We start from the raw sequence: 20,974 nt of genomic DNA, 5'->3' as shown, positions 1-20,974 counted from the left end.
TGCGTTGCGTCGTGAATGAGGTCGGTTTTCGGCATATTAATAAAAGGACCCTTCCCGAGCGCTGCAGTCGCACATGTCGGCAAAAGCTGCTATGGCCTGTGCCATGCGGCGACCCTTTGATTTATCCCTCTCCTGCGCGACTATAGCCGATTCGATGGCGACGGAAATTCTCACAGAGTTGCGTGCTTTATCATTAGTCCTCGCTACCTCTCCTTTCTGTTACGCCATCAACCAACCAGCCAGTCGACTCGATACTGGCCATTGCCCATCCGTCTGCCATGTCAAGCTAGCGAGTCGATCGAGTTCTTCGCAACAACTTTCCTCGAAAAAAGCCTGTTTAAAGGCTCAAGTCAGGCCATCGTCCTATCACTGTACCGAAAGGTATCGGACTCAGCCTCGCAGTGAGACGGCTGACCCAGCGTCCATAGTCGCGATGCCATCCTCGCCGCATCCACACCGTGCACCGGCACATCAACTGCAACATCCAGATCACGCCTCATACTCTCCATCACCGCGATCAACTCCCCTCTACTCGTCAACCGCACGCTCCTCGCAACTCTATCGCAGCACATCCAACGCATCCAGCCCGGAAGCATTCAGCGAGCACGATCCGAACAAGAAAGGTGTCAGCGACTATCCAGGATCCTCCTCTAGAGCAGCATCTACCTCCCGTGTGTCTTCAGCAGCCTACGATGCAGCTCAATTAGCTGGCCCCTCGCCATCCAAACGTCGCAAGGCATCTTACGACTCTCCCACTCTGCCTTCTGCATCACATTCGCCGGGACGCACAGCCAAGACGGCAGCCATGGAAGCCGACGCCAATGCTGCCGATGCCAAGGGGTCTACCAGGGTAGCCAAGGCATGCCAACCATGCAGCACCAAGAAGCGTAGATGCGACGGTCGTCAACCAGAGTGTTCGGTGTGCCAGGTACTTGGAACGCCTTGCACCTACAACCACACTGGTCTAAAGCGAGGACCACCTAAAGGCTTTCGTTCGGGGCCCAAAGAGTCGGCAAGGGCCAAGCTGGTTCGCACGCTCGAAACCACGATTCGCGATCTTGTTAACCATCTCGGCAAAGAGGAAGCAGGTGCCGAGATTGTGCGTGTTGCGGGAGAGCGCGAGCTCGACGTCGCCGAAGCGCAAGCGAGCGAGAGTGCCAGCCAACGAGACAACTCAGACGCTCGCAAGCGTGCCAGCAGAAACGCAAGCTCGAGGATCAAGATCGAGCACCTCACTTCCAATGAGACGTCGACAAGTTCATTAAACCCAGCGCGCAACTCGGATGGCGATGCGGACGACCCTGCTGCAGAAGCCGAAGAGGATGTCATCGGTGAAACGCGTCAAGGCGAGCTCGTGTATCGCGGATCGAGTTCTGGTATTGGTATCTTGCAGCGTCAGCATCGCGCCGAATCACCAGCTCCGGGCGTGGGCGTGGCAGTTAGCCGTTCGGTGGCGTCTAGCTCATCTGCGCCTTTCGCCGCACGATCGCGCGAGACTCGTGGTACCGGCGACGCTGCCGCTCATTCCAAGGCTCCCGTTTTTCTTCCTATCTCATCGCCTCGACCAATTGGCGACAACGAAACAGTCAGCTCTCACGATCGCTCTCCGCGCGTGAGCAAAACTACTCCGAGGAGGGACGCCACCAACCGCCAGGCCTTGTATCCGGGCTCGAGTCGCGATGGTCCCAGTGCTGCCAGTCATGTCTCGAGCGAGGATCCGATCGTCTCAGATGAGGAGAATGACCGCCTCTTTCGGTATTACTGGCAGGGATTTCATCCGTTCTATCCGATCTTGTACAAGCCATGGTTCGCTGGTTTCTCGCGCAACGAACTGCGCAGCAGTCTCGAGCCTAGCCTTCTGTTCGCCATCTACGCCATAGGAGCTTGCGTCGTGCCTGGCAACGCATCTCAAGGCTCGACGGCTCAGCCCGAGATCTCGAAGCACAAACTCAACCTTGAGCGAGCGCAGCTTTTCTGTCAAGCAGCCGAGAGTTATGTTTTCGCCAAGGGCTTGCGGCCCGACGTTGCATCCATTCAGACGTGCTGGCTGCTCAGTCTGTACTCGCACGGCACGGGGGACCTGTCGCGAGCATGGAACTTTCAGAATCTGGCGAGCTCGATGGCGGTGGACATGGGGTTGCATCGCTGGCCCATCTACCGTCCCGAGATCGTGCAGGATCGGGTTCAGCGTGAAACGCGCATCCGCATCATCTGGCACTGCTACATTATCGACAAGCTGCTGTGTGCCGAGATGGGACGTCCTGTGGGGTTGCGGGCGAAGGATATCGATGTGCCGCTGCTCTCGGAGACCGAGGATGACGAGTTCGAGCTGTGGTCGGATCAGACCGAGATGCAGTCGGCAGAGCAGGTTGGGGCGGGTGCAGCGTCGCTGCGTCGTCTGCATGCGCCCTCGTGTCTCAACTGGGGTGTGCATCTGTTCAAGATTGTGGAACGCATTCTGGATGAGGTGCACTCGCTGCGACGAAAAGCGTTGCTGCGACGCCAAGGCAAAGAGCTGGTGTTGGCGGACCTGGATCGACAGTTGACCGACTGGAAGGAGAAGCTGCCGCCGCACTTGCATTTGGACGACAGCAGCAGCACCAACGACGGGCCGTTCCCGAGCTTCTTTGCGCTCAATCTGTGGTACTATACGGCGCGGCTGTTGCTGCATCGGCCGTTCATCCCGCAAGAAGAGGGGCTGGCCATGTCCAAGGTACTCGAAAACGACAGTTATCGACAGAGCACGCTAGCAGCCAACACGATCTGCGATCTACTGGAGGCGTCGTCGCGCGACATTGTCGATCGCCTTTCGACGGACTTGGGATACTGTCTGTTTACGGCAGCGGTGATGTTTGTGTTCAATGCGCGGTTGCCGGATTCTAGGATTGCGAGCGATGCGAGGAGGCGGTATGGGCTGTGTATGCAGTGGCTGAAGAAACTGGCGGATACGTGGCCTGCTGCGTCGGCGCATCGGCTGCTGTTGGATGGGTTTGCGGTCGTGGGCGAGGACGCGTCGAAGCAGGGGTCGGACGCGCAGAGGCGGCGACCGAGCATTGCGGCGCTGCAGGTAGCATCGGGGACGGGGATGGCGGCGTCATCTAAGGTGTCGAGCTGGATTGCGGAGACCGAGGGGGCGTTGCAAGGGGCTGGGGAGGAGCCGGGTCCAGGCGGGTCGGTCGAGCGGCAACAGGCTGGTGCTGGGCAGGCACTGCCGGGTCTACAGGTGGGAGGCGCTCTCAGTAGGAACGATGGTATGCAAGCAGTGGCGGGTGGCTGGAATAAGGGCGATGCAGTCTTCGGGGCCCCTGCGATCAGCAACATCGCCAACAATCCGATCGACTTTGCTCCGGGTATCTTCGATGTCGAGTCGTTCTTCTGGAACGAAAACGCCGCAGCTCCTGCATCGTTTATGGGGTTGAACTTCTCACAGCTCAACAACGGCGTCAACAACGGCGTGCAGGCGGTTTCTCAACAGCAAGGACAAGCAGGGTTCTCGCAACCGTCCATGCAGTATGCCCAGTTCAATGGTGGAGGTGTGCTTGGTGCCGGAGGGGAAGGAGGAGGAGGAGGATTTCAGATGCAGGGTGCTGCCGGTCCAGCAGCGGCGGTGGCAGCGCCGATGACGTACCCGGGGTTCGGCCAGCACGAGCGACACGGTTCAGGCATGGATGCTTCGGCGCAGGGCCAGATGCGGGGTGGTCTGCGACAGTCTGAGGTTAGTGGCATGCAACACGGTGCTCAGGAGGCTGTCAGTGGGCCAGCTGCGGAAGGAGGGACGACGGGGGGTGCGCCGGCGGCGGTGGCAGCATTCAACACTTCGCCGTTTGCGTTCAACCCGAGCAACCCGAACTTAGGCGAGTTCTGGAGCATGCTCGAGCTGCCGCCTGCTTTCTTGCAGCAGTAAGTTGGAAGTGGCAACTCGATATTATGGCAACTGTCGATTGACGTTTGGAGTGTGGTGTTGCTGCTTCAAAGAGAAGCGTGTGTGAGATTGATTCGCACGGGTGATGGCGCCTTGGGTTCAGTGAGGGAGGGAGAAGTGCCAAGCGCGGTTGAGCTGCAAGAAGCATATGGACAAGTCAGCGAGGCTGACGATGCTCGGCGTTGCCGCGTTGTATCCTTAGCGGAGTGTTCTTCGAAGGCACGTTCCAATCCAAGCCCCCAATTCTCGAAATCGAAAGCTTTTTCTCTGCTCTCGCCAGGACCCCGCTTCGGAGCGAGAGCCGTGTGACAATTAACCCTGCTGCTCTGCGACGCGTGTCGGCTTCTTATCGTGGCTTGGCATGAAAAACACACGCACGCACGACTCTTTTAAATAAATAAATAATATTATTTGAGGTTTTTCTCTTTGTTTGACAGCTCATCAAGGGAGACAACGCGCGGTTGGAATGTTTCCTTCCCCCTTTTTTATTTCTTTCTCTGTAGCTCGGGTAGGTGACGCATAAGTGTTGTTGACGCTTGCACTGCTTCGGCGTTTCTCAGTTTCGAGTCTCGTCTCGCTGATGTGAGGAAACATGGCGACCGCATGGTCAACAGCCAACGAGGGTTCGTGCAGTGCAGCTTTTCGCCTCCTTTTTCGACACAATCCCCTCTTGCAAAGCAGTTCTCTTTCACTTCAATTAGCACCGACGGTCCAAGCTTTGGGAAGAGGTGGGTGCGAGCGAGAAGGGAGGGTGGGGACAAAGAGGTGCAAGGCAGGTAGGTGTGCACGGCGACTACAAATAAAATGTGTTTTTCTTGCCAAGCTTTGGGTTGCAGATCCGTTCCGAGGCGCCTGCTGCGATTTTCAAAGTCAGCGCGCATCATGTGTTTGAGGATCAAAGACATTTGTCGATCATCACAGCGCGCGGTACAGTCACACGCCTTTCGGCTCGGCGTCGCTTTCCGAAACGGGCGCTGGAGTGCTGCGCAGACTACAGTCTAACTGCCATGCACCCCGGGCGAAGCAGTAACTTGCCGAGGGAGAGAGCTATCCTGCCTTGAACATGCGGTTGTTTGTTAAGCGCTTGCCCGGCATTGAAGTAACTACCGCTACCGCTACCCCCAAGTGTTGACGATGTTGCTTGGTCTTCATCCATCACTGTCGTCAGCTCCTTCACGACTACTACTACCACCACCAACACCACCACCAACACCATCGACAAGGAGAGCAGAGTATTAGAACGTCCTCTCTCCCTCTTTTCGTGGTTGCTCCATCTGTCACCGCTCCTCGTTTGCAACATGAGGGCGTCAGCAACACCCCTCGCCGTGGCGCTCGCCACCTTGCTCGCCTCACTTTCGACACTCACCACGCTCGTCTCCGCCGAGCATGTTCGCTTCGGCCATCACAACCGGCACATGCTCTCCCACCGCGATGCATCTACCCTCACCGCCAAACAAAAGGGCAGCAAGCTAGGCTACGAGGAGCACACTACTCCAAAAGTTCCCTCTGGCGCGCGTCTCACATCTATCAGCGTCGGCACGGGTACGCACAAGCTCGCAGTCTACTGGACGCGCAAGCCAGCCAATGGCAAGGCGAAGCAGGCGTTTGTCATGATCCATGGCCGCAACCGAAACGGCGGGGATTACTGGCAGACGATGAACAGTGTGCTCAAGTCAGCGGTGAAGGACAAGTTTGCTTCGGCGGACGCGAATGCTATTATTGTGGCGCCCGAGTTCTACTCGAAGAAGCTCAACTCGGGTCAGTACAAGAAACACGAGCTCGCGTGGGACGACGTCAATGCGTGGCAGGCGGGCGAGGCTGCGATCCACCCCAAAGGGGCTAAGGAGTCGAGTTTCGATGCGCTGGATGTGTTCTTTGACGAATTTTCCAACACCACCAAGTACCCCAAACTCGAAGAGCTCGTGTTCGTCGGACACGGTGGCGGCGGGCAACTCATCAACCGGTACGGGATTGTTGCGAAGGACATGTCGTCCAAAGCGCTCAGCGTCAGGTTTATCGCCGGCGACCCATCCTCTTCAGCATACTTCACCGAAGACCGTCCGACAACTAACGCCGCCATTGCATCGAAAGCTACTTGCCCACTGTACAACACCTGGCGCTACGGCTTCACCAACTTCACGGGCACCCTCGACGGCCTCAAGACCCCGCGCCAGTACTTTGCGCAGAACGTCAAACGCGACGTGCGCTACATTGTTGGCTACAACGACACAGCCGTCTCGGGCGACCAGTACTGCATGGCCATCCTTCAAGGTGGAGTTGCGCGAAGGGACCGCAACCTTGCCTGGTGGAAGTACATCAACATGCTGGCACGCACTAACGAGGACGTTTCGGGCCTACCAGGGAACCTGACCCGCGAAACTCTGCCCGACTGGAGCGATTTGAGCGGCGGCAAGCTCGCACATACACTGACGGTGATCGAGGGCGCGACGCATAACGCAGATCAGGTGTTCAACAGCCAGCAGGGCCGGACGGTGCTGTTTGAGAAGCAGCAGGGCAAGGTCCAGCGGGGCTGGAGGCCGAAGGGGTATAACGTCTCCGGAGTAGCGTCGGGGGTGTTCACGACAACGAGTGGCAGTGCGAGTGCAGCGAGGGTGACGAGTAGCGCGGGTGGCGTAAGTCAGCAACAGTCCAATTCCCAGCCTACTTCGGGTTCGACGAGTAGCAACAAGCGCAGTTCGACGGCACTGGTGGTCGCAACGGCCATGTTGGCCGCTGTCGCTGCTGTCGTCTGATTGACGCAGACTCGGTTGAACAAAAAAGCATCATGGACAATCACTTCAGAACCACTTCAACACAAGCTGGTCTTGTATCACGTTCCCTTCTTGCTCCTTCCTCAATGCATAACTTTCGAACAACAAGCGAGCTCAGCTTAGCCTAACTCTGAAAAGAAAAAGAGTTTACAAACTCAACCAAAGTGAGCAGCAAAGGAAATGAGAAAGTACAAAAAATCCCCAAAGAGGTGACGACGGCCGGCGACGCATGCCTTCTGGGATACATCATTGGTAGGAAACGAAAGGTAAAAGAGAGAGAAAGAAGTCGAAGGAATTCTAGTTCAGCGAAGCCGCACACAGGCGAGGACGGAAAGAAAAGGTATCGAGGAGGAAAGGGTATCTGCACAACGAGGCATCACTGCTCCTCATCGTCGCAGTCTTCCTCGTCCACCTCTTCATCATCACCCTCGCAGTCGCATTCGTCCACCACGTCGAAGGGACACGACTTGATCAAGTCCGCTGCAATCTCGGCCACCGCGTATGTCGCGGACATCAAGTGGCTCGACAGCGAGATCGGGATAACACTCGCATCCACCACGCGCACATTGGTCGTGCCGTAGACACGCAGCTCGCTGTCCACGACGCCGCCATCGTCTTCGTCCAACATGCTGCATGTCGAGCTGGGGTGGTACTCTGTGCCCGCCGTGCTTGCGACAAACTTGTCGATCGCTTCGTCGGTCGTCACTGCGCTGCCCGGGGTGGACTCTGTCGAGACAACAGAGGAGAGGGGGGCGGTGGAGCCGATCTTGCGCGCGAGCTGGATACCGCTGCGCATGAGCTCGACGTCGGTCTGGTGCTGGAGGTAGTTCGGGTTGATGATGGGTTTGTCGAAGGGGTCGGACGAGGCGATCTCGACCCAGCCACGCGAGAAGGGCGCTTGCAGCGCGGTCTCGACCTGGATAGAGGCACCGTTGCTGATGCCCAGCAGCATCTCCACCGCGCCCTTAGCCGTTCCGGTGAAGCCGTGCTCGCTCTTGGGGACAAGCAGATCCTCGAGCAAAAATTTGTACTGTTTCGCCCATCCTCGTCGCACTGCCTCAGGGACGTTGGTGGCCGACTTGATGTAGTCTGCCGAAAACTTCTTCGCGCGCTTAAGGAAGTTTGCTGTTTCGTTGGTGCCGTACATCTTTTCCAAGGTGACGTACGCTACAGAGGAATCAACGAACGAAGCCTGCTTGGTGTTGCTGCTCGCTGCGGGCATGACGAGGCCTTGGGCCGGAGTGTATGCGACGCTGGTGGAAAGATGGTCCTGCAGGTTCTGACCCACTCCGGGCAGCTCCTTGACAAGGGTGACATTGTTTTTGGCGAGGAGATCCTTGCATCCGAATCCGGAGAGCTGAAGGATCTGAGGCGAACCGATGGCGCCAGCGCTGAGGATCACTTCGCGACGAGCAGTGACGTGGACACGAGGAGCGGTGCTGTTGGCGGCAAATTCGACACCCAGAGCACGTCGGTTACCGTCCTCATCGGCCTCGTGGTCCCAGATGATTCGTGTCACGGTCTGGTTTGGCAGCACGACGAGGTTCTTACGCTTGTTGGCAATGGGGTCGACATAGGCGTTACGCGAAAAGGAGCGATCCCACGTCTTAGCGTTGATAGTCGAAGTAGCGATGAAGGCGCCTTGGTTCTCGCCGTCGTACGGGCTCTCGGCGTGCGAGAGTCCGATAGCAGCAAGGGTGGGCACCCAGTCAGCAACAGGCTGGTAGCTGACACCAGGGTAAGTGAGCGAGACCGGGCCGTTGTCGCCGACGAATTTGGTTTGGTTTTGGATGCTCGCGTCGAGTTGCTGGATGGTGTTGGGCGAAAAGTTGGTGGATTTCTTCATGGCTTGTCGTAGGTTGTGCCAGCCCCAGGTGGCCTGGTCGCCCGAAAGACGACCCCAGACTTGGTGTTCGCGCTTACTGGCAGCAACATAGTACATGCCGTTGATAGCCGACGAACCACCGAGAACTTTACCGCGAGGCCAGCTGGCGGTGCGTGGGTTGCCCGAAGCATCTTGCAGCTTGGACTGAAGTGCCGTGGTGTACTGCCAGTCGAAATCCGAGCCGACAGAAGACTTAAAGTAGGCGTTCGAGGGCACGAGCAACGCCTCGTCGTCAGCATATCCAGAGTGACCCGCCTCGATTACGGCGACAGTCACATCTGGGTCTTCTGATAGGCGACCGGCGAGGGCGAGACCAGCAGTTCCACCTCCAGCGATGACGTAGTCAAACACTTGGTCGGCGACTTTGGTGTAGGATTTGGCGATGGCGGCACCAGATTCCGAGCGAGGTTGGAGAGGGAGTCGATCGGCAAAGAGGCCACGCGAGTCGCCAGAGGGGTCGACATGGAGGTTCCTAGTGCGGCGATGGTGACGCTGGTGACCGCGCACAGAGGGTTCGAAGGATGCAGTGGAGAGGAGAGGCAACGAGACCAAGAGGAGTGTAAAGAAGGTGGTCTTCATTGTGGCGGTGGGGACTGAAACACAGCTGGTGGATGAAAGCCTGGTAAAACAAATGAGGAGTGTGAAGGCGAAGCGAGCGTGTCGATGTTCGAAAGAAGGGCTACCGGAGGCTTCAAAGAGGGTCGAGACGGGCGAGGAAAGTGGGCAAAAAGCTGGGTGGTTGGTAACGGGATCCTGCAAGCAGAGGCCACACTGTCTGTACCAGTCAGATGGAGGCCCTTGATGAGAATCGAGGGGAGGACGAGACGGAGCAAGGTTGGGATAAAGATACTAGAGGAGTGGAGAGTGGAGAGAAGGGGTGGGAATAGGGATGGTGGTAATGGAGAAGAGGAGGAGGGACAAGGAGGGATGATCGCGATGGGTCGAGAACAAAGGAGAGTGGATGGTGGTGCAAAGAGCCTAGATTGGTCACTACGAGCGCTGGCTGGCGTTCGATAGAGCGAGAAAGACGAGGAGGGCTAGCTTGGAGGGTAAAGGGGAGGGGGGCCGTCCATGAGATTCGAAAGAGGTCGGGGGTTGAAAAGGGGAAAGCGGCCGGGCTTGGCAGCTTGGACGGGATGGGAACGAGATCTCGTGTCATGTAGCGACCCGCGGAGGCCTTGCTTGGAGGCATTGTGATTGTCAACCTGGCCAGTCTGCGCCACTAGAGTCAATGAAGGAGACGGTACCGTATGAGATTGCCAGTGGCATACGACCATGAAGTGTAATGATGCAGCATTCCGTAGCAACTGCGAGACTCGACAGATCTGTTCGCTATGTGCGCCGTGTTCCTGAGCTTGACTTGGTGCGCGCAATTCTCTGCAGGCGCAGCCGAAGCTTCAACATGCTTGGCGCAGCCATAGCCCAGCGCAATGGGACCATCGACTTGGAACGGCAGCCGAAGGCGAACCCCAAGGCACTAGAAGAGCAACCGGCAGAAAAAGAAACTGGAATGCGGGCCACTCCCTTGCTCACTCCAAAGCACCCATTCATCTCATTCGGAGAGCTTTCGGCACCCTCGGCCAGGCTGCTCTACGAAGGGGAATTGAGGGGGAGAAAAAAGTGTCCCGCCGAGCTGGGACTTTTCCTGCGGAGTCGCAAATCTTTGCAGCTAATGGGAGGGAGCTCTGCTCCAGTGCGTAAACCTGTCAAAATCTTTCTGCGACCTATTGAGCTGCGCATGTCTCAGCTTCACGGCGCGTCTGGAGTGCTTCTTCCTTCGCGTCTGCCAAGAACGAAAATCTTGTTTGATTAACATGCTGGCAATCAGGACCAACAGCGCGACGTGTCGTCAGGATCTACTCAAGGGTCCAAACTCGCCCTTTTCTCTTTCGCTCTGTTCCCTTGGGGCGTGCCGCTTGCTCTGTTGTTTCTAATAGCGCAAGGTTGTCACCCGACCTTTTGTAGTGGTAATGGCGCTTTTCTCGAGCAACGCAGCCGGTGTGCGCTCTTGTAGCCGATATTGCTGCAAACACGCCTCTAGAACAGTATTTAATTCTGCCGAGGACTCGCTGCGAGAGGCGGCCGACGCCGCTGCCGTGCAGAGCCGAAGCCATGTCTGCTGGTTCCTAGACGGGCCCGCTTCGCACTGCGTCATGTGTTTGCAATGACATGCGGCGTACCACTGCGGGCAACGATCGCTTCCGCGCCTTCTTTTGGCACACGCACAGAATAGGAGCTGAATGCAGAAGCACTCCGTAGCACCGGTATTCGCCTTGCTGGACCATCGACAACGATGCTACGACCGCATGGCCAAGACATTTACAGCCCACCTGCGCCTGAGTCATGCGTTGAAGATCATTCCTGCCGTGCAACCAACCGAGCTGCGCGATGCCATCCTGTTGCACACGATCTCTTGGCTTTTGAAAGTGTGACGAGCGTCTTTGTTGCCTGCCGCGTCGGAGGGCATTGTCGGACCTGCTCGGACGAGGTACGGTAGCGCAGCTCAAGCAAGCCCAAACGACCTTCTCGAACAGCATTCCTTGTTCCTGCCAAGCTTTGCGACTCTTGCCGGGTTTGCCGATTCGACTGGTCTGCTCCACATCGCCGATACAAGATCTGCTTCCGATGAGAAACATCAATTGAAACCCAATATATTTCGCCTTCAACAAATCTCGATCTGACATCCATATCAACCCGTTCGGGTGTCGGGCTTTTCGCGGCGTGTTTCAAGGCGGTTTCAAGTTGATGCAGGGATCAGGTGTTGGAGAGCGACAGTGCAGCTCGCGCTCTTCATTCTGAGCACGTTATTCTCCCCACCTGTCATCTCCATCATCTCCATGATCAACAACACTCGATCCAAGCCTCTTCCCATGCGCCATCAATAGATATCAAAAGACAACGATGCGGCACAGGTTCGGCAAAGGCGTGCTGCTCACCGCAGGCTTCTCGCTGCTCCTCACCTGCGTCTTCTACTTGGCACACGATGGCATCCTGCACAACTCGAGAATCATCGGCTGGCAAGCGTTTACCGCTATCGATCTCCGCCCTTCTACCTCTCAATCCTCAAAACCCGCAACCTCTGTAACGGACGCAGTCAATTCTACTGGCTCTTCGCATGCGGACGCACAGCAGTACGACGACGTCTACCCGCTCGATCTGTACGCTCCTACGCTCCCCAATCCCGCCCCCCTCACCGAGGTCACTGTGCATAGCTGCTTACCACTGACAAAATGTCAACCAAAGACGACGCCGGCGGAGGATGCGTTGCTCGGCAAATGGGTGCAGGTCGAGCGGAGTCTGAGTCCTGTTGGCCAGCTGGGGACGTCGGCGGGGGGAATGCTGGCCAATCTGTTCGGGAGCATCGAGCAGCGGTATATCTTCTACCGCAGGTCGAGGCGCAGGGACGTTCAAAACGTGGTCGATTTGACACTTGTCGAAGAAGGTCAGACGCCTCCAAGCGGAGGGGAAGGCTGGCATAGGATCAAGCAGGGTCTGCGGTCGAAAGTCGTTCGCATGATGTCGGGGGAGAAGAGTCTGCATCTGTACTATCGCACCATCACCCCTGCTCAGCGTATGCAGGAGAATCTGGGATTTTGGAAGCGTGGCAACGAAAGCACTTTGACCCTGCCGCGACAAGTGCCACAGGAAGCCATTACAGAACTCGACCTCACATACGGCGACAACCCACCCTGGCCCGGTTTCAGTGTCGCGGGGATCGTATCCAACTCGCATCCGTCCATGGCCTCTGCGCGTATAACACTCACCTACCGCCGCAAACCCATGCGCAAACCACCGCTTGTCCCACTCACCTTCAAACCGGACGGAACATTCAAGATCCTCCAGCTGGCCGACCTGCACTTCTCCGTGTCACCGGAACCGTGCCGCGACTTCGACGCCAAGGACCCGCGCTGGTCGGCACGCGGGTGTCTATCCAAGAACGACACGCTCGCACTCGTCGATGCGTGGCTCGACACGGAGAAACCGGACCTCGTCGTGCTGACGGGCGACCAGCTGAATGGCCAGAGAACATCCTGGGATGTGCGCAGCGTGCTCTCGCTCTACACGGCGCCGCTGATCGCGCGCGGGATACCGTACGCTGTGATCCTGGGCAACCACGATAGCGAGTCCGGGCAGATGACGAGGGAGCAGCAGATGCAGGTGATTGCCAATATGCCGGGCTCGTACAGCAGTGTGGGACCGGCGCTCGTAACCGGTGCAGGGAACTATATGTTGAAGTTGGAGGCGCCGGGGAAGGGTGGGGGGCATGTGGCGACGCTGTGGTTCATGGACACGGGTGCACGCGCGGAGAAGGATCCGTGGAAGCCGTGGAGCAAGCCTGGGTATGGGTACGTGCATAAGGACCAGATCCAGTGGTTCCAGGAGAAGTTTTCGCAGATCAAGGAGGTATTACTTCCCTACAGGCCGGATGGTGCGACGGATCTGGGGCCGCAGCAGTGGACGAGGGGCAGCAGAAGGAGCGACAAGGTGTGGGACGCAGGGGATGCAGATGGCGGGCAAACAATGGGTCGTCCACCGGGGATCGTCTTCATGCACATCCCCGTGCCCGAAGCATTCAACCCAGTCGACAAAGGCACCCGCCCCCAGATTGTCAACCCCACTCAACCCACCACATCCTCCACCGCCCCCGACGAACTCGTCATCGGCGACCGACAAGAAACCGCCACCACCACGGGCGCACAATCCTACCCCGGCGTGTTCGACCTCTTTACCACGCTCAACTCGGCTTCCGCCCCGCAAGCCATCAAGCTGCTCGTGCACGGCCACATGCATCTCAACTCGGACTGCCGGCGCGTCGAAGGCGTGTGGATCTGCTTCGGCGGCGGCTCGTCCTTGGCAGCCTACGGCAAGCCGAGCGTGCAGCGACGCGCGCGGGTCATTTTGCTCGAGGACTGGGCGAGTCGGATTAGGACGTACCATCGGATCGCCGTGGTGGATCCTAGCGAAGCGGATAAGAGGTGGGACGAGTTTGTTCTGTCATAAGACTCGCACAGAGGGTGTAAGTTGGATGGTTTGAATTGATTACATTGAGCCACATCCAGTACATTGTTCATACTAAGGGTGAGAACAGAGTCGAAATGACCAGCGACGCAGTTTCAGAATCGAATCGTCGACAAACACCCGTCGACCTACGGACCAACTTCACCAGCTCCTTTTCCTGCTCCTTGCCTGTGTTTGTTGCTGCCCAAGCAAGTGCACACCTCTGGACGCGCAAACAGGACTCCTGCCACACGTTGTCCGCTCTATCCACTTCAAGAGCCGTGTCAGCCAGATCCATGACCAGCATCAGCATTTCGATGATGCTCTCCCCCCACAAGCCCATCGCTGACGAAGATTGATCGGCGAACGCGACAATCCTGTCCAGAATCAAGGTGGCGCAGCTTGAGATGGTGCGCACTTGATCGGCAGAGACGGACGGTAGACTTCGGCCGGCGCTAGAAGAGCAATTGTGGAGAGCTTTCACCGTGGTCAATGTGAGCGTGATGGTGGGAGCAAGCCAGGCCGAGTCTGTGGCGCGGTCGAGGCGGTCCAGATCGATGCTACTGGTGATTTGGGCGAGGAGTAGCATCCAGATACTTCTCAGCGTCAGGATTGAGGTCGACGGTGGATCTATCGTGCTAACGTGATGTTCAGCGATCGCAACCACTCCTTCGCGCACAGCTTGCTGCCACATCCACGTCAGCAGCCCCCTCCTCGTCACAAGCTCAATCGCCACATCATTATTCCGAACTAGCCAAGCCGTCGTATCCTCGATCAATGCCTGCATCGACATCTCCTCCACCGCGCGCTCCGAGCTCGCCATCACACTACCTGCGCCGTCACACGCATCGTACAGCGAGGCAAGCAGCTCCCACGTACGTCGACGTTTGAAAACCTTCCAATCGCTTCGTCCGCCCGAGCGCGCAACGTCGCGCAAGAACCGCAGCATCCACATGCGCTCCTGTTTGTACTTGTCCGAGGCGGTATACAGCAAATTGTACAGCAAAGGTACGTCGCCGACGTCGAGCTCCGGCCGTTGCAGCAGGAAGTGCGAGATGACTGGATAGATGAATGAGGCGGGCGTGGTCACCGAGCGCAGCGCGTGTGCAATGAAGAGCGTGGCAGTGGTGGGGAGGTACGGTGCGTCGGATGCAGTGGTGGTGGCGGACGCAGTACCCTGGATGGTAGCAGTCGAGTCAAGCGCGTCACGGAGTAAGTCGAGCACCATGATCAGGTGGTCTTTCTCCTGGAACTCGGCCTCCCTGACAGCAAGGTAGAGATTCGAAACGAGCGTCAAGCTGGCTCGGCGCATATCGGTGCATCGGGACGACAGTCCGCACACGGCCAGTCCCGGCGCATTGGTAGCAAACACCGCCACCCACTGCAACCCGGTCAGCTTGACATCCGGCCCTGTGACACCCGCCAGTAGCGAAGAGACAAACACTGGGTCGTAGCGTTGAGCAGCATCTGTGTGCTTTCCGTACACTTGGCCCGGCAGCGTGGGGTCGTCGTCCTCGTTGTCGTGCTCGTAGCCGCTGTAAATCGCATTCCGCAGCGAGAGCGAACGAGGATACTCGGTGCACGTGGCAAACACCACGTTGGCATCGAGCGACTGCAGTGCCTCTAGCGTGTCCTGACCACCACCCACTGCGCTCGACCCGCCGCTTGATGATGACGGCAACGTCCAGCCCTGCACAAAGCCGGCGAATGACTGCTCGCACTCTTCTTCGAACTGTCTGAACAGTGCCAAAAGCATTCGATCCGACTTGGACAAACTCGCGCCATAAAACGTCAAGAGCTTGGTCAAGAGCGGTGCCCGCAGCAGTGCTTTGCCATCGCGTCTGGCGATCGTGTAGACGAGTTTCACCATACGCTGCTTAAGCTGCTCCGGCTTCTCGCTGTCTCTGTCCTGCGATGTCGACTCAACAAGCTCTTCCTCATCTGCGTCCGAGTCAGGCAGAAGAGGACGCTGGATCGTGGCAGTTCCGCGCATGACCGAGTTGAAGTCAGAGTGGGCGGACAGAGCTCCCAGGTAGCGCGACATATGCGTCGGTTCGAGATCCGAGTGGGTGCAGAGTGCCAGAACGAGCTGCATCTGGTCTGGAGCGCGCAATCGGTTCTTGATAGCTGCTTGAATGACGGGATCAACAAGCGATTTTTTCAGCTGAACGCCAAAACGGTCGTCGTCGCTGATGCGATTCACCAATGAAGTAAACAGGACGATGGTCTGAACAAGATCTTTCGAGTCATTGTTGTCTTCGGCGAATCGCCGGACAAGCCAGAGCAAGGCTGCGTCAATGGTAGCCTGCAAGATGTCGGAGAGTTGAGGAAAATCGGCGACTTTTTCGATCAAATCCAGCAAGACCTCGATCAGCGAGCCACGGAAAGCTTTCGACGGTGCCGTGTCGACAGCGGCCTTGACAAAGTTGAGGAGCTTGCCTGCAACCTGGTTCTGCGTTTTGGCCCACCCGAAGTTGTGAGCGCATTGAACGGAAGCACTGAGACAAGAGGTATACTTCTGCACCATCTCAAAAGCGTCGTTGTCGTCCAGCACTGCAGATACAGCAAGGCTGACAACGGGCTCGAGATGGTCCTCAGTCCATTCTTGTTGGGCGAGTGCCGGCGAATCTTGGTCGAGTAGAGCCGACAATAGAGTCAACAAGGTGCATGGCATGGCTCTAATGAAGCGGTCCTGATTCGAGTCATTTGATGCAGCCAGCATGGACAGCACTGTCCTGGCTGCAGATGCAGCGAGGACAGGAGATGCGTGAATAGCCGCTACGAATGCGCCGTCCATGGAAGGAGGAACGACACTAGCTTGAGCGAGGCTGGTGAAATCAACCGTGGCGAGGTCTTGAAGCCGCGATGAGTTTGCATGGTGATGCGCATACTGAAAGATCGACTGAATGGCGCCGAAAAGCAACTGCTGACGGCTTGTCCTTGCTTCGTCGTCTTCTTCATCATGCTCCTTCCTAGGCTTCAAGGCCGCTTCAATGATATCTCGCAGTCGCAGCATCAACGTCGTCCAAATCTCGGATGTTGAGTCGAGAGAGGCAACCAGAACAGAGAGCGTCTCTGCAGCCAAGAGGCCGACGTCATCTTCCGCCCCCGTGGTCTCGAGTGCGTGTGTGCACTTTTCCACCAGGTCTCGTATATGGCCGTCGGGCAAGAAAGGAACCAGCTGCGTCATGGAACGGAAGAAGTTGCCGTTGAAAGCTTCACCCTGCTCGACCTGCTGGTATACCGACAATACCATCTGGGCATGTTGCTTGCGGCTTGGATCGAGGTACTTGACAACAAGATGGCTGATTCGACACAAGACGCCAGTCGTGCTTTTACCATGCACGCCAGAGTCGAAAGCGGAAACACCATCTACAAAGAGGAAGTGCTTGACGTCTTCGTCCGCCAAATGACCAGAAGCATCCGCTATCGAGAGGAGCGAGGTGACATGCGGCAACGGCTCCTCAACGTCATCGTCATCTTCCAGACTTTGCGATCGGAGCAAGGCGGTCCAAATAGCCAGCCGAGCCTGATGCTTTGTGTTCCATACCAACAGGGCCACGGGTGTTTGAGCTTCATCTGCATCTGTGGTGCTCATGAAGTCGTCGCGAACAGGAGCTACGAACTTCACATTTGACGGTAAATGAAGCACTGGCGCAGCCCCGTAGGCAACCTCCTCGCTTCCGTCGAAAGCAGCTGTCACGATATTCTCTGCCGTCGGATCGAGTTCCTCCAGAATTTGCGAAACAGACACGAAACCGCTGTCGCGCAACGTCTGGGTCGCTTCGTAGAGTTCCAGAACCTGCGCCTGAGTCAGCGGTCTCTGGACGCTTCGTAGACGACCCCTGAGGTTCTCTGGAGTCGAAGAGCCTGTGTGTACAATGCGCATGCAAAAAAGTCAGCAAATCCGTAGACGACTTCAGCCGCTTCAACATAATATAATGAACCTCGTATCGAATGGTCAGGACGCCGCACATCCAACAAAGTGGGTGGGGACGACTTCAGATTTGTCGGCAAGCCATCGAAGCAGCAATCAAGCCGTCGGATGTAACTTTGGTGTAGCGGTTCTGATAATGGGATATTCTAATCATCCCATTCGACACAAGGCAGTTCCGAGATACTTGAACAAGAAGAAGAGGAGGTACTTACCAAGGAACAGGGCAGATGATGCCGATTGAGAACGCTGATTTTTTATGTTCTTCTGAGTAGAAGCCTTCGGGGCTGTACGAATGCTGCGAATTTTGCTGAGTAGGGTCGACGCCAAGAAGGAGGATGCTTCGTACTTTGGGTTACCACGGATGTATTCGGAGATGCTGATCGCCATGGTCTCAAGAGCAGATGTCTGTCGAGAGTACGCACATAGGACAGGAAATAGGCGAGCAAAGAAAGCTGTCAACCCAATGACCGTCCCGTCTTCACTCGAAAACAGTCCCTTCTCGACTCTGATGGTGAACTGTTCATAGACTGCCATGAGCCAGGGTGACGCCAGTAGATCCGCGGATACAGACGTGCCCTTTGAGGGACGCTTTTCCTCCTTTCCGTGTTCTTGCGCATACTGGCGGGCAGCTTCGATGTAGCGGTACGGGGTCTTTGCGCATCGAAGCATGCACTCGTCCAGGAAGGCAACGACAGACTGCTGGTCAGCAGACAGGTGATGACCTGCATTGCCTGCACTCTGCTCACGATTGCCAGCAGATCGAGCATCCGATTGCGGCAGGCTTGCGAGCCAGACTTCGAGTTCGGAAGGGTAGTGTTCAAAGATGGACGAATTGGCGAGAAGCGAACGAAGAAGATCGTTGCACGCTTGCTTGACTTGGTGCAAGGGCGTAGAGACGAAGAGTGTGAGGAGCAGACCGAGATAGCTGAGGTTGCTGCTCGATCCGCTCGGCTTGGCGGTCCAGTCGAAAGATGCTGCACGGGCAGAGTGTGACAGGATGCGCAGAGTATGCACTTGGCAGAGGGCCTCCAAGTTGATCTCCCCGCTGTCGTCTTCGTCTGCCTCGTTGTCGCTGATTTCCACCGCCTCACCGTGCGCTGATGCTTCGGCCGTACCTGCTGCTCCGTTGGCCATATCAGAATCCTCATCTACCGGTTGAGTAGAGACGGATACGGATGAATGGATGAAGGCATTGGTCAGGAGCTTGCCTGCGTTGAAGCGGACATCGAAAGCTGAGCTTGGAACAGCCTGATAATAGAGCGAGAGCAAACGTAGAGCCACTTCGGTAGAGATCATGCTGTCCTTCTCCGAGACAGTATCATTGTCCGCAATCGCTTCTGCGCCAGTAGGCTGTGGGTGACCGTTGGGACTCGGCCGTGAAGTAGCGACTTGGAGAATCTGAATGATGATCGAGATGTCCGGAATACGTCTTCGCGCCTCCATTTCCAGTGCATCGAGACGGCGGCGCCAGGGACCATTTTCGTCCTCATCAAGCTCCGAGATGGCGCTCATGCAGATGTTGCGGAATCGAACCATACGATCCAAGCATCGACACAAGAGCGCACAAGATGAATATCGCACGAGCTGATCGGTACTGTTGAGGCCTTGGCTGAACAGAGAGCGATGAAATGGGCCCGGAAGAATGTTGGCGAGAATGTTTGACATAGGAGGAGGCTCGGATGCAAACATTCTATGTGCGTGCGGGACCAGCGCTCCGGCTGCGGCGGCTTCCGAATTTTCGAGATGCTCGACCTTGGCGTTCCGAAAGGAGGGCAGCTCTAGCCCGACGACGCGGCCGAAATAGGCCATGTTGCAGAGCCAGCGCGAGCTGGGTCTTGGGTCAACGCTGAGACCGGCGCAGGAGCTTTCGAGGTACGGCCCAACGAGCTCAGGACAGGCTGTGAGGATGCTAAGTGCAAGTTCTTGTTGACGCAGATCCTCGGAAGGGGCAAGCTGTCGGATGACGCCGGAGAGCACTTTGTTGTAGATGGACCCTCCGACGCTGTTCTTGCTCTTTTGCAAGACACTGGTCTCTGCTGCGAAGCCGCCGTCATTGTCAGCACCATCGAGTAATACATCGTTTCGTCCTTGGCCCGCAACGTCGGCAGCATCAGCGCTTCCTGTGGTCTTGCGAGGATACCATCCTCGATCAGGATAGCATATGCCGAAACCAGGGTTGGTGCACATGCTGAGGAGAAAGTGATGGGCGAGTTCGGCAACCGAGGGATTCTCGACCTGTTGGGTATCGGCGTGGATGAGGACGTGCTCGTCTTCGCGCGCGTAGAGTTGGACCACGCAGCCGCAAGCCCACTCGTTCCAGAACTCGACCTTTTTGCTGCGGGGGATTCTTGTGTCATTGACAAGGTCGTCGTGAAGGTGTAGCAGGATGGTCTGGACGACATCTGGTGGATCCTGTGGAAGCCCTTTGAGAATGGCAGGGAGGAAATCTCGACCGAGGTCCAAGAGACGAAGCTTGAGCGTATGCGAGTAGCTCTGCTGGAGGAAGGAAAGGAGGAAAAGAATGTAGAGCGTGCGAATGTCGGGTCGACGAAGAGACACGTCTTGCGCAACTTGAGACTTTTTGGAGGTCTTGGATTTGCGATTGGACCTTCGGCGCATGTTGAAGATGTGAGGAAGCACTTTCATGGACCAGTTGAAAGAGTCGAATAGCTTGGCTGAATACCGGCCTTTAGCAAACGTGGAGATCTCGCGAAGCAGGACGAGTGATGCTAGAGCAGCGACGTCTGAGCCTTTGGAGGTGCGAGGATCGCGCTGCTTGGACGAGGCGAACTTGGCCCCACCGAGGTTGGAAATGTAGTTGTGCAGCATCGACAACCATGGTTGATTTGGCGAGAGAATGCGTTCGACAATGTTTGATCCGAGTGCATGGGTGGGGTAGTGGATCGAGAGGAGGGCGAGGGACTGTGCAAGGCAGAAGATGGGGAGATGCAGTAGAGTAGGCAGGTCTTGACGATCTGCAAGCTCCCAGGTCGAGAAGATGGAAGCGGCAGCTGATGTCGACGGCCCAGAGTTGGAAGCTTGCGCCTCGCAAAGCTGGCAGTAGTCCTTGACGAGCTGAATGCGCTTGTCACTGGCAGGAATGGTGGACCTTTGCGTGTTTTCGGCGAAGGAGAGAGTCGTCTGACTGCGAAGTCTGGAGAGCAAGAGCCGCAACTGGTCGGCCGAGGGTGTCTTGAGCGCTTCTTGGAGCTCAACACCGTCCGAAAACGGGTCGAGTGCCTTGTTTTGCTTGGTTGCCTCCTCTTCTACGCTGCGTTCTGGGACAGCCTGTTGCGATGCATCGTCCGAGTCGGCATGTGCCGAGGATGCGGCATCGGAGCCAGCCCGCTTCCGCTTGTCTACCATCGATGTTGGATAGGGCCACACGCTATGATGCTTCAGATCGGAGCATCCGCAGTATCAATTCAGCGAGTGATGATGGCTGTGATGAGAGCTCAAAG

The 20,974-nt window shown here is 56.9% G+C and overlaps 5 protein-coding genes across 5 annotated transcripts; 3 read left to right on the top strand and 2 right to left on the bottom strand.

The window, feature by feature from the left end:
- Positions 1–433: 433 nt before the first annotated feature.
- EX895_006548 (uncharacterized protein) lies at positions 434–3,419 on the top strand (the record flags this gene model as incomplete). Its single annotated transcript, XM_029887139.1, has 2 exons — positions 434–3,223; positions 3,396–3,419. The coding sequence occupies 2 exons, from the start codon at positions 434–436 to the stop codon at positions 3,417–3,419; spliced, it is 2,814 nt and encodes a 937-aa protein (XP_029736631.1).
- Positions 3,420–5,220: 1,801 nt separating this feature from the next.
- Positions 5,221–6,675, top strand: EX895_006547 (uncharacterized protein; the record flags this gene model as incomplete). The annotated part of the gene is made up of 1 exon (XM_029887138.1): positions 5,221–6,675. The coding sequence occupies one exon, from the start codon at positions 5,221–5,223 to the stop codon at positions 6,673–6,675; it is 1,455 nt and encodes a 484-aa protein (XP_029736630.1).
- Positions 6,676–7,069: 394 nt separating this feature from the next.
- Positions 7,070–9,157, bottom strand: EX895_006546 (uncharacterized protein; the record flags this gene model as incomplete). The annotated part of the gene is made up of 1 exon (XM_029887137.1): positions 7,070–9,157. One exon carries the CDS (start codon positions 9,155–9,157, stop codon positions 7,070–7,072), a length of 2,088 nt encoding a protein of 695 aa, XP_029736629.1.
- Positions 9,158–11,479: 2,322 nt separating this feature from the next.
- EX895_006545 (uncharacterized protein) lies at positions 11,480–13,579 on the top strand (the record flags this gene model as incomplete). Its single annotated transcript, XM_029887136.1, has 1 exon — positions 11,480–13,579. The coding sequence occupies one exon, from the start codon at positions 11,480–11,482 to the stop codon at positions 13,577–13,579; it is 2,100 nt and encodes a 699-aa protein (XP_029736628.1).
- A 67-nt stretch (positions 13,580–13,646) lies between these two features.
- Positions 13,647–20,879, bottom strand: EX895_006544 (uncharacterized protein; the record flags this gene model as incomplete). Its single annotated transcript, XM_029887135.1, has 2 exons — positions 13,647–17,446; positions 17,726–20,879. The coding sequence occupies 2 exons, from the start codon at positions 20,877–20,879 to the stop codon at positions 13,647–13,649; spliced, it is 6,954 nt and encodes a 2,317-aa protein (XP_029736627.1).
- Between the last annotated feature and the right edge of the window lie 95 nt (positions 20,880–20,974).

This window comes from Sporisorium graminicola, chromosome SGRAM_9 (genome assembly GCF_005498985.1).
Source record: "Sporisorium graminicola strain CBS 10092 chromosome SGRAM_9, whole genome shotgun sequence".
Taxonomy (NCBI): Eukaryota; Fungi; Basidiomycota; class Ustilaginomycetes; order Ustilaginales; family Ustilaginaceae; genus Sporisorium; species Sporisorium graminicola.
The sequence above is the reverse complement of the archived record's forward strand: the minus strand, read 5'-3'. Positions and strand labels throughout refer to the sequence as shown.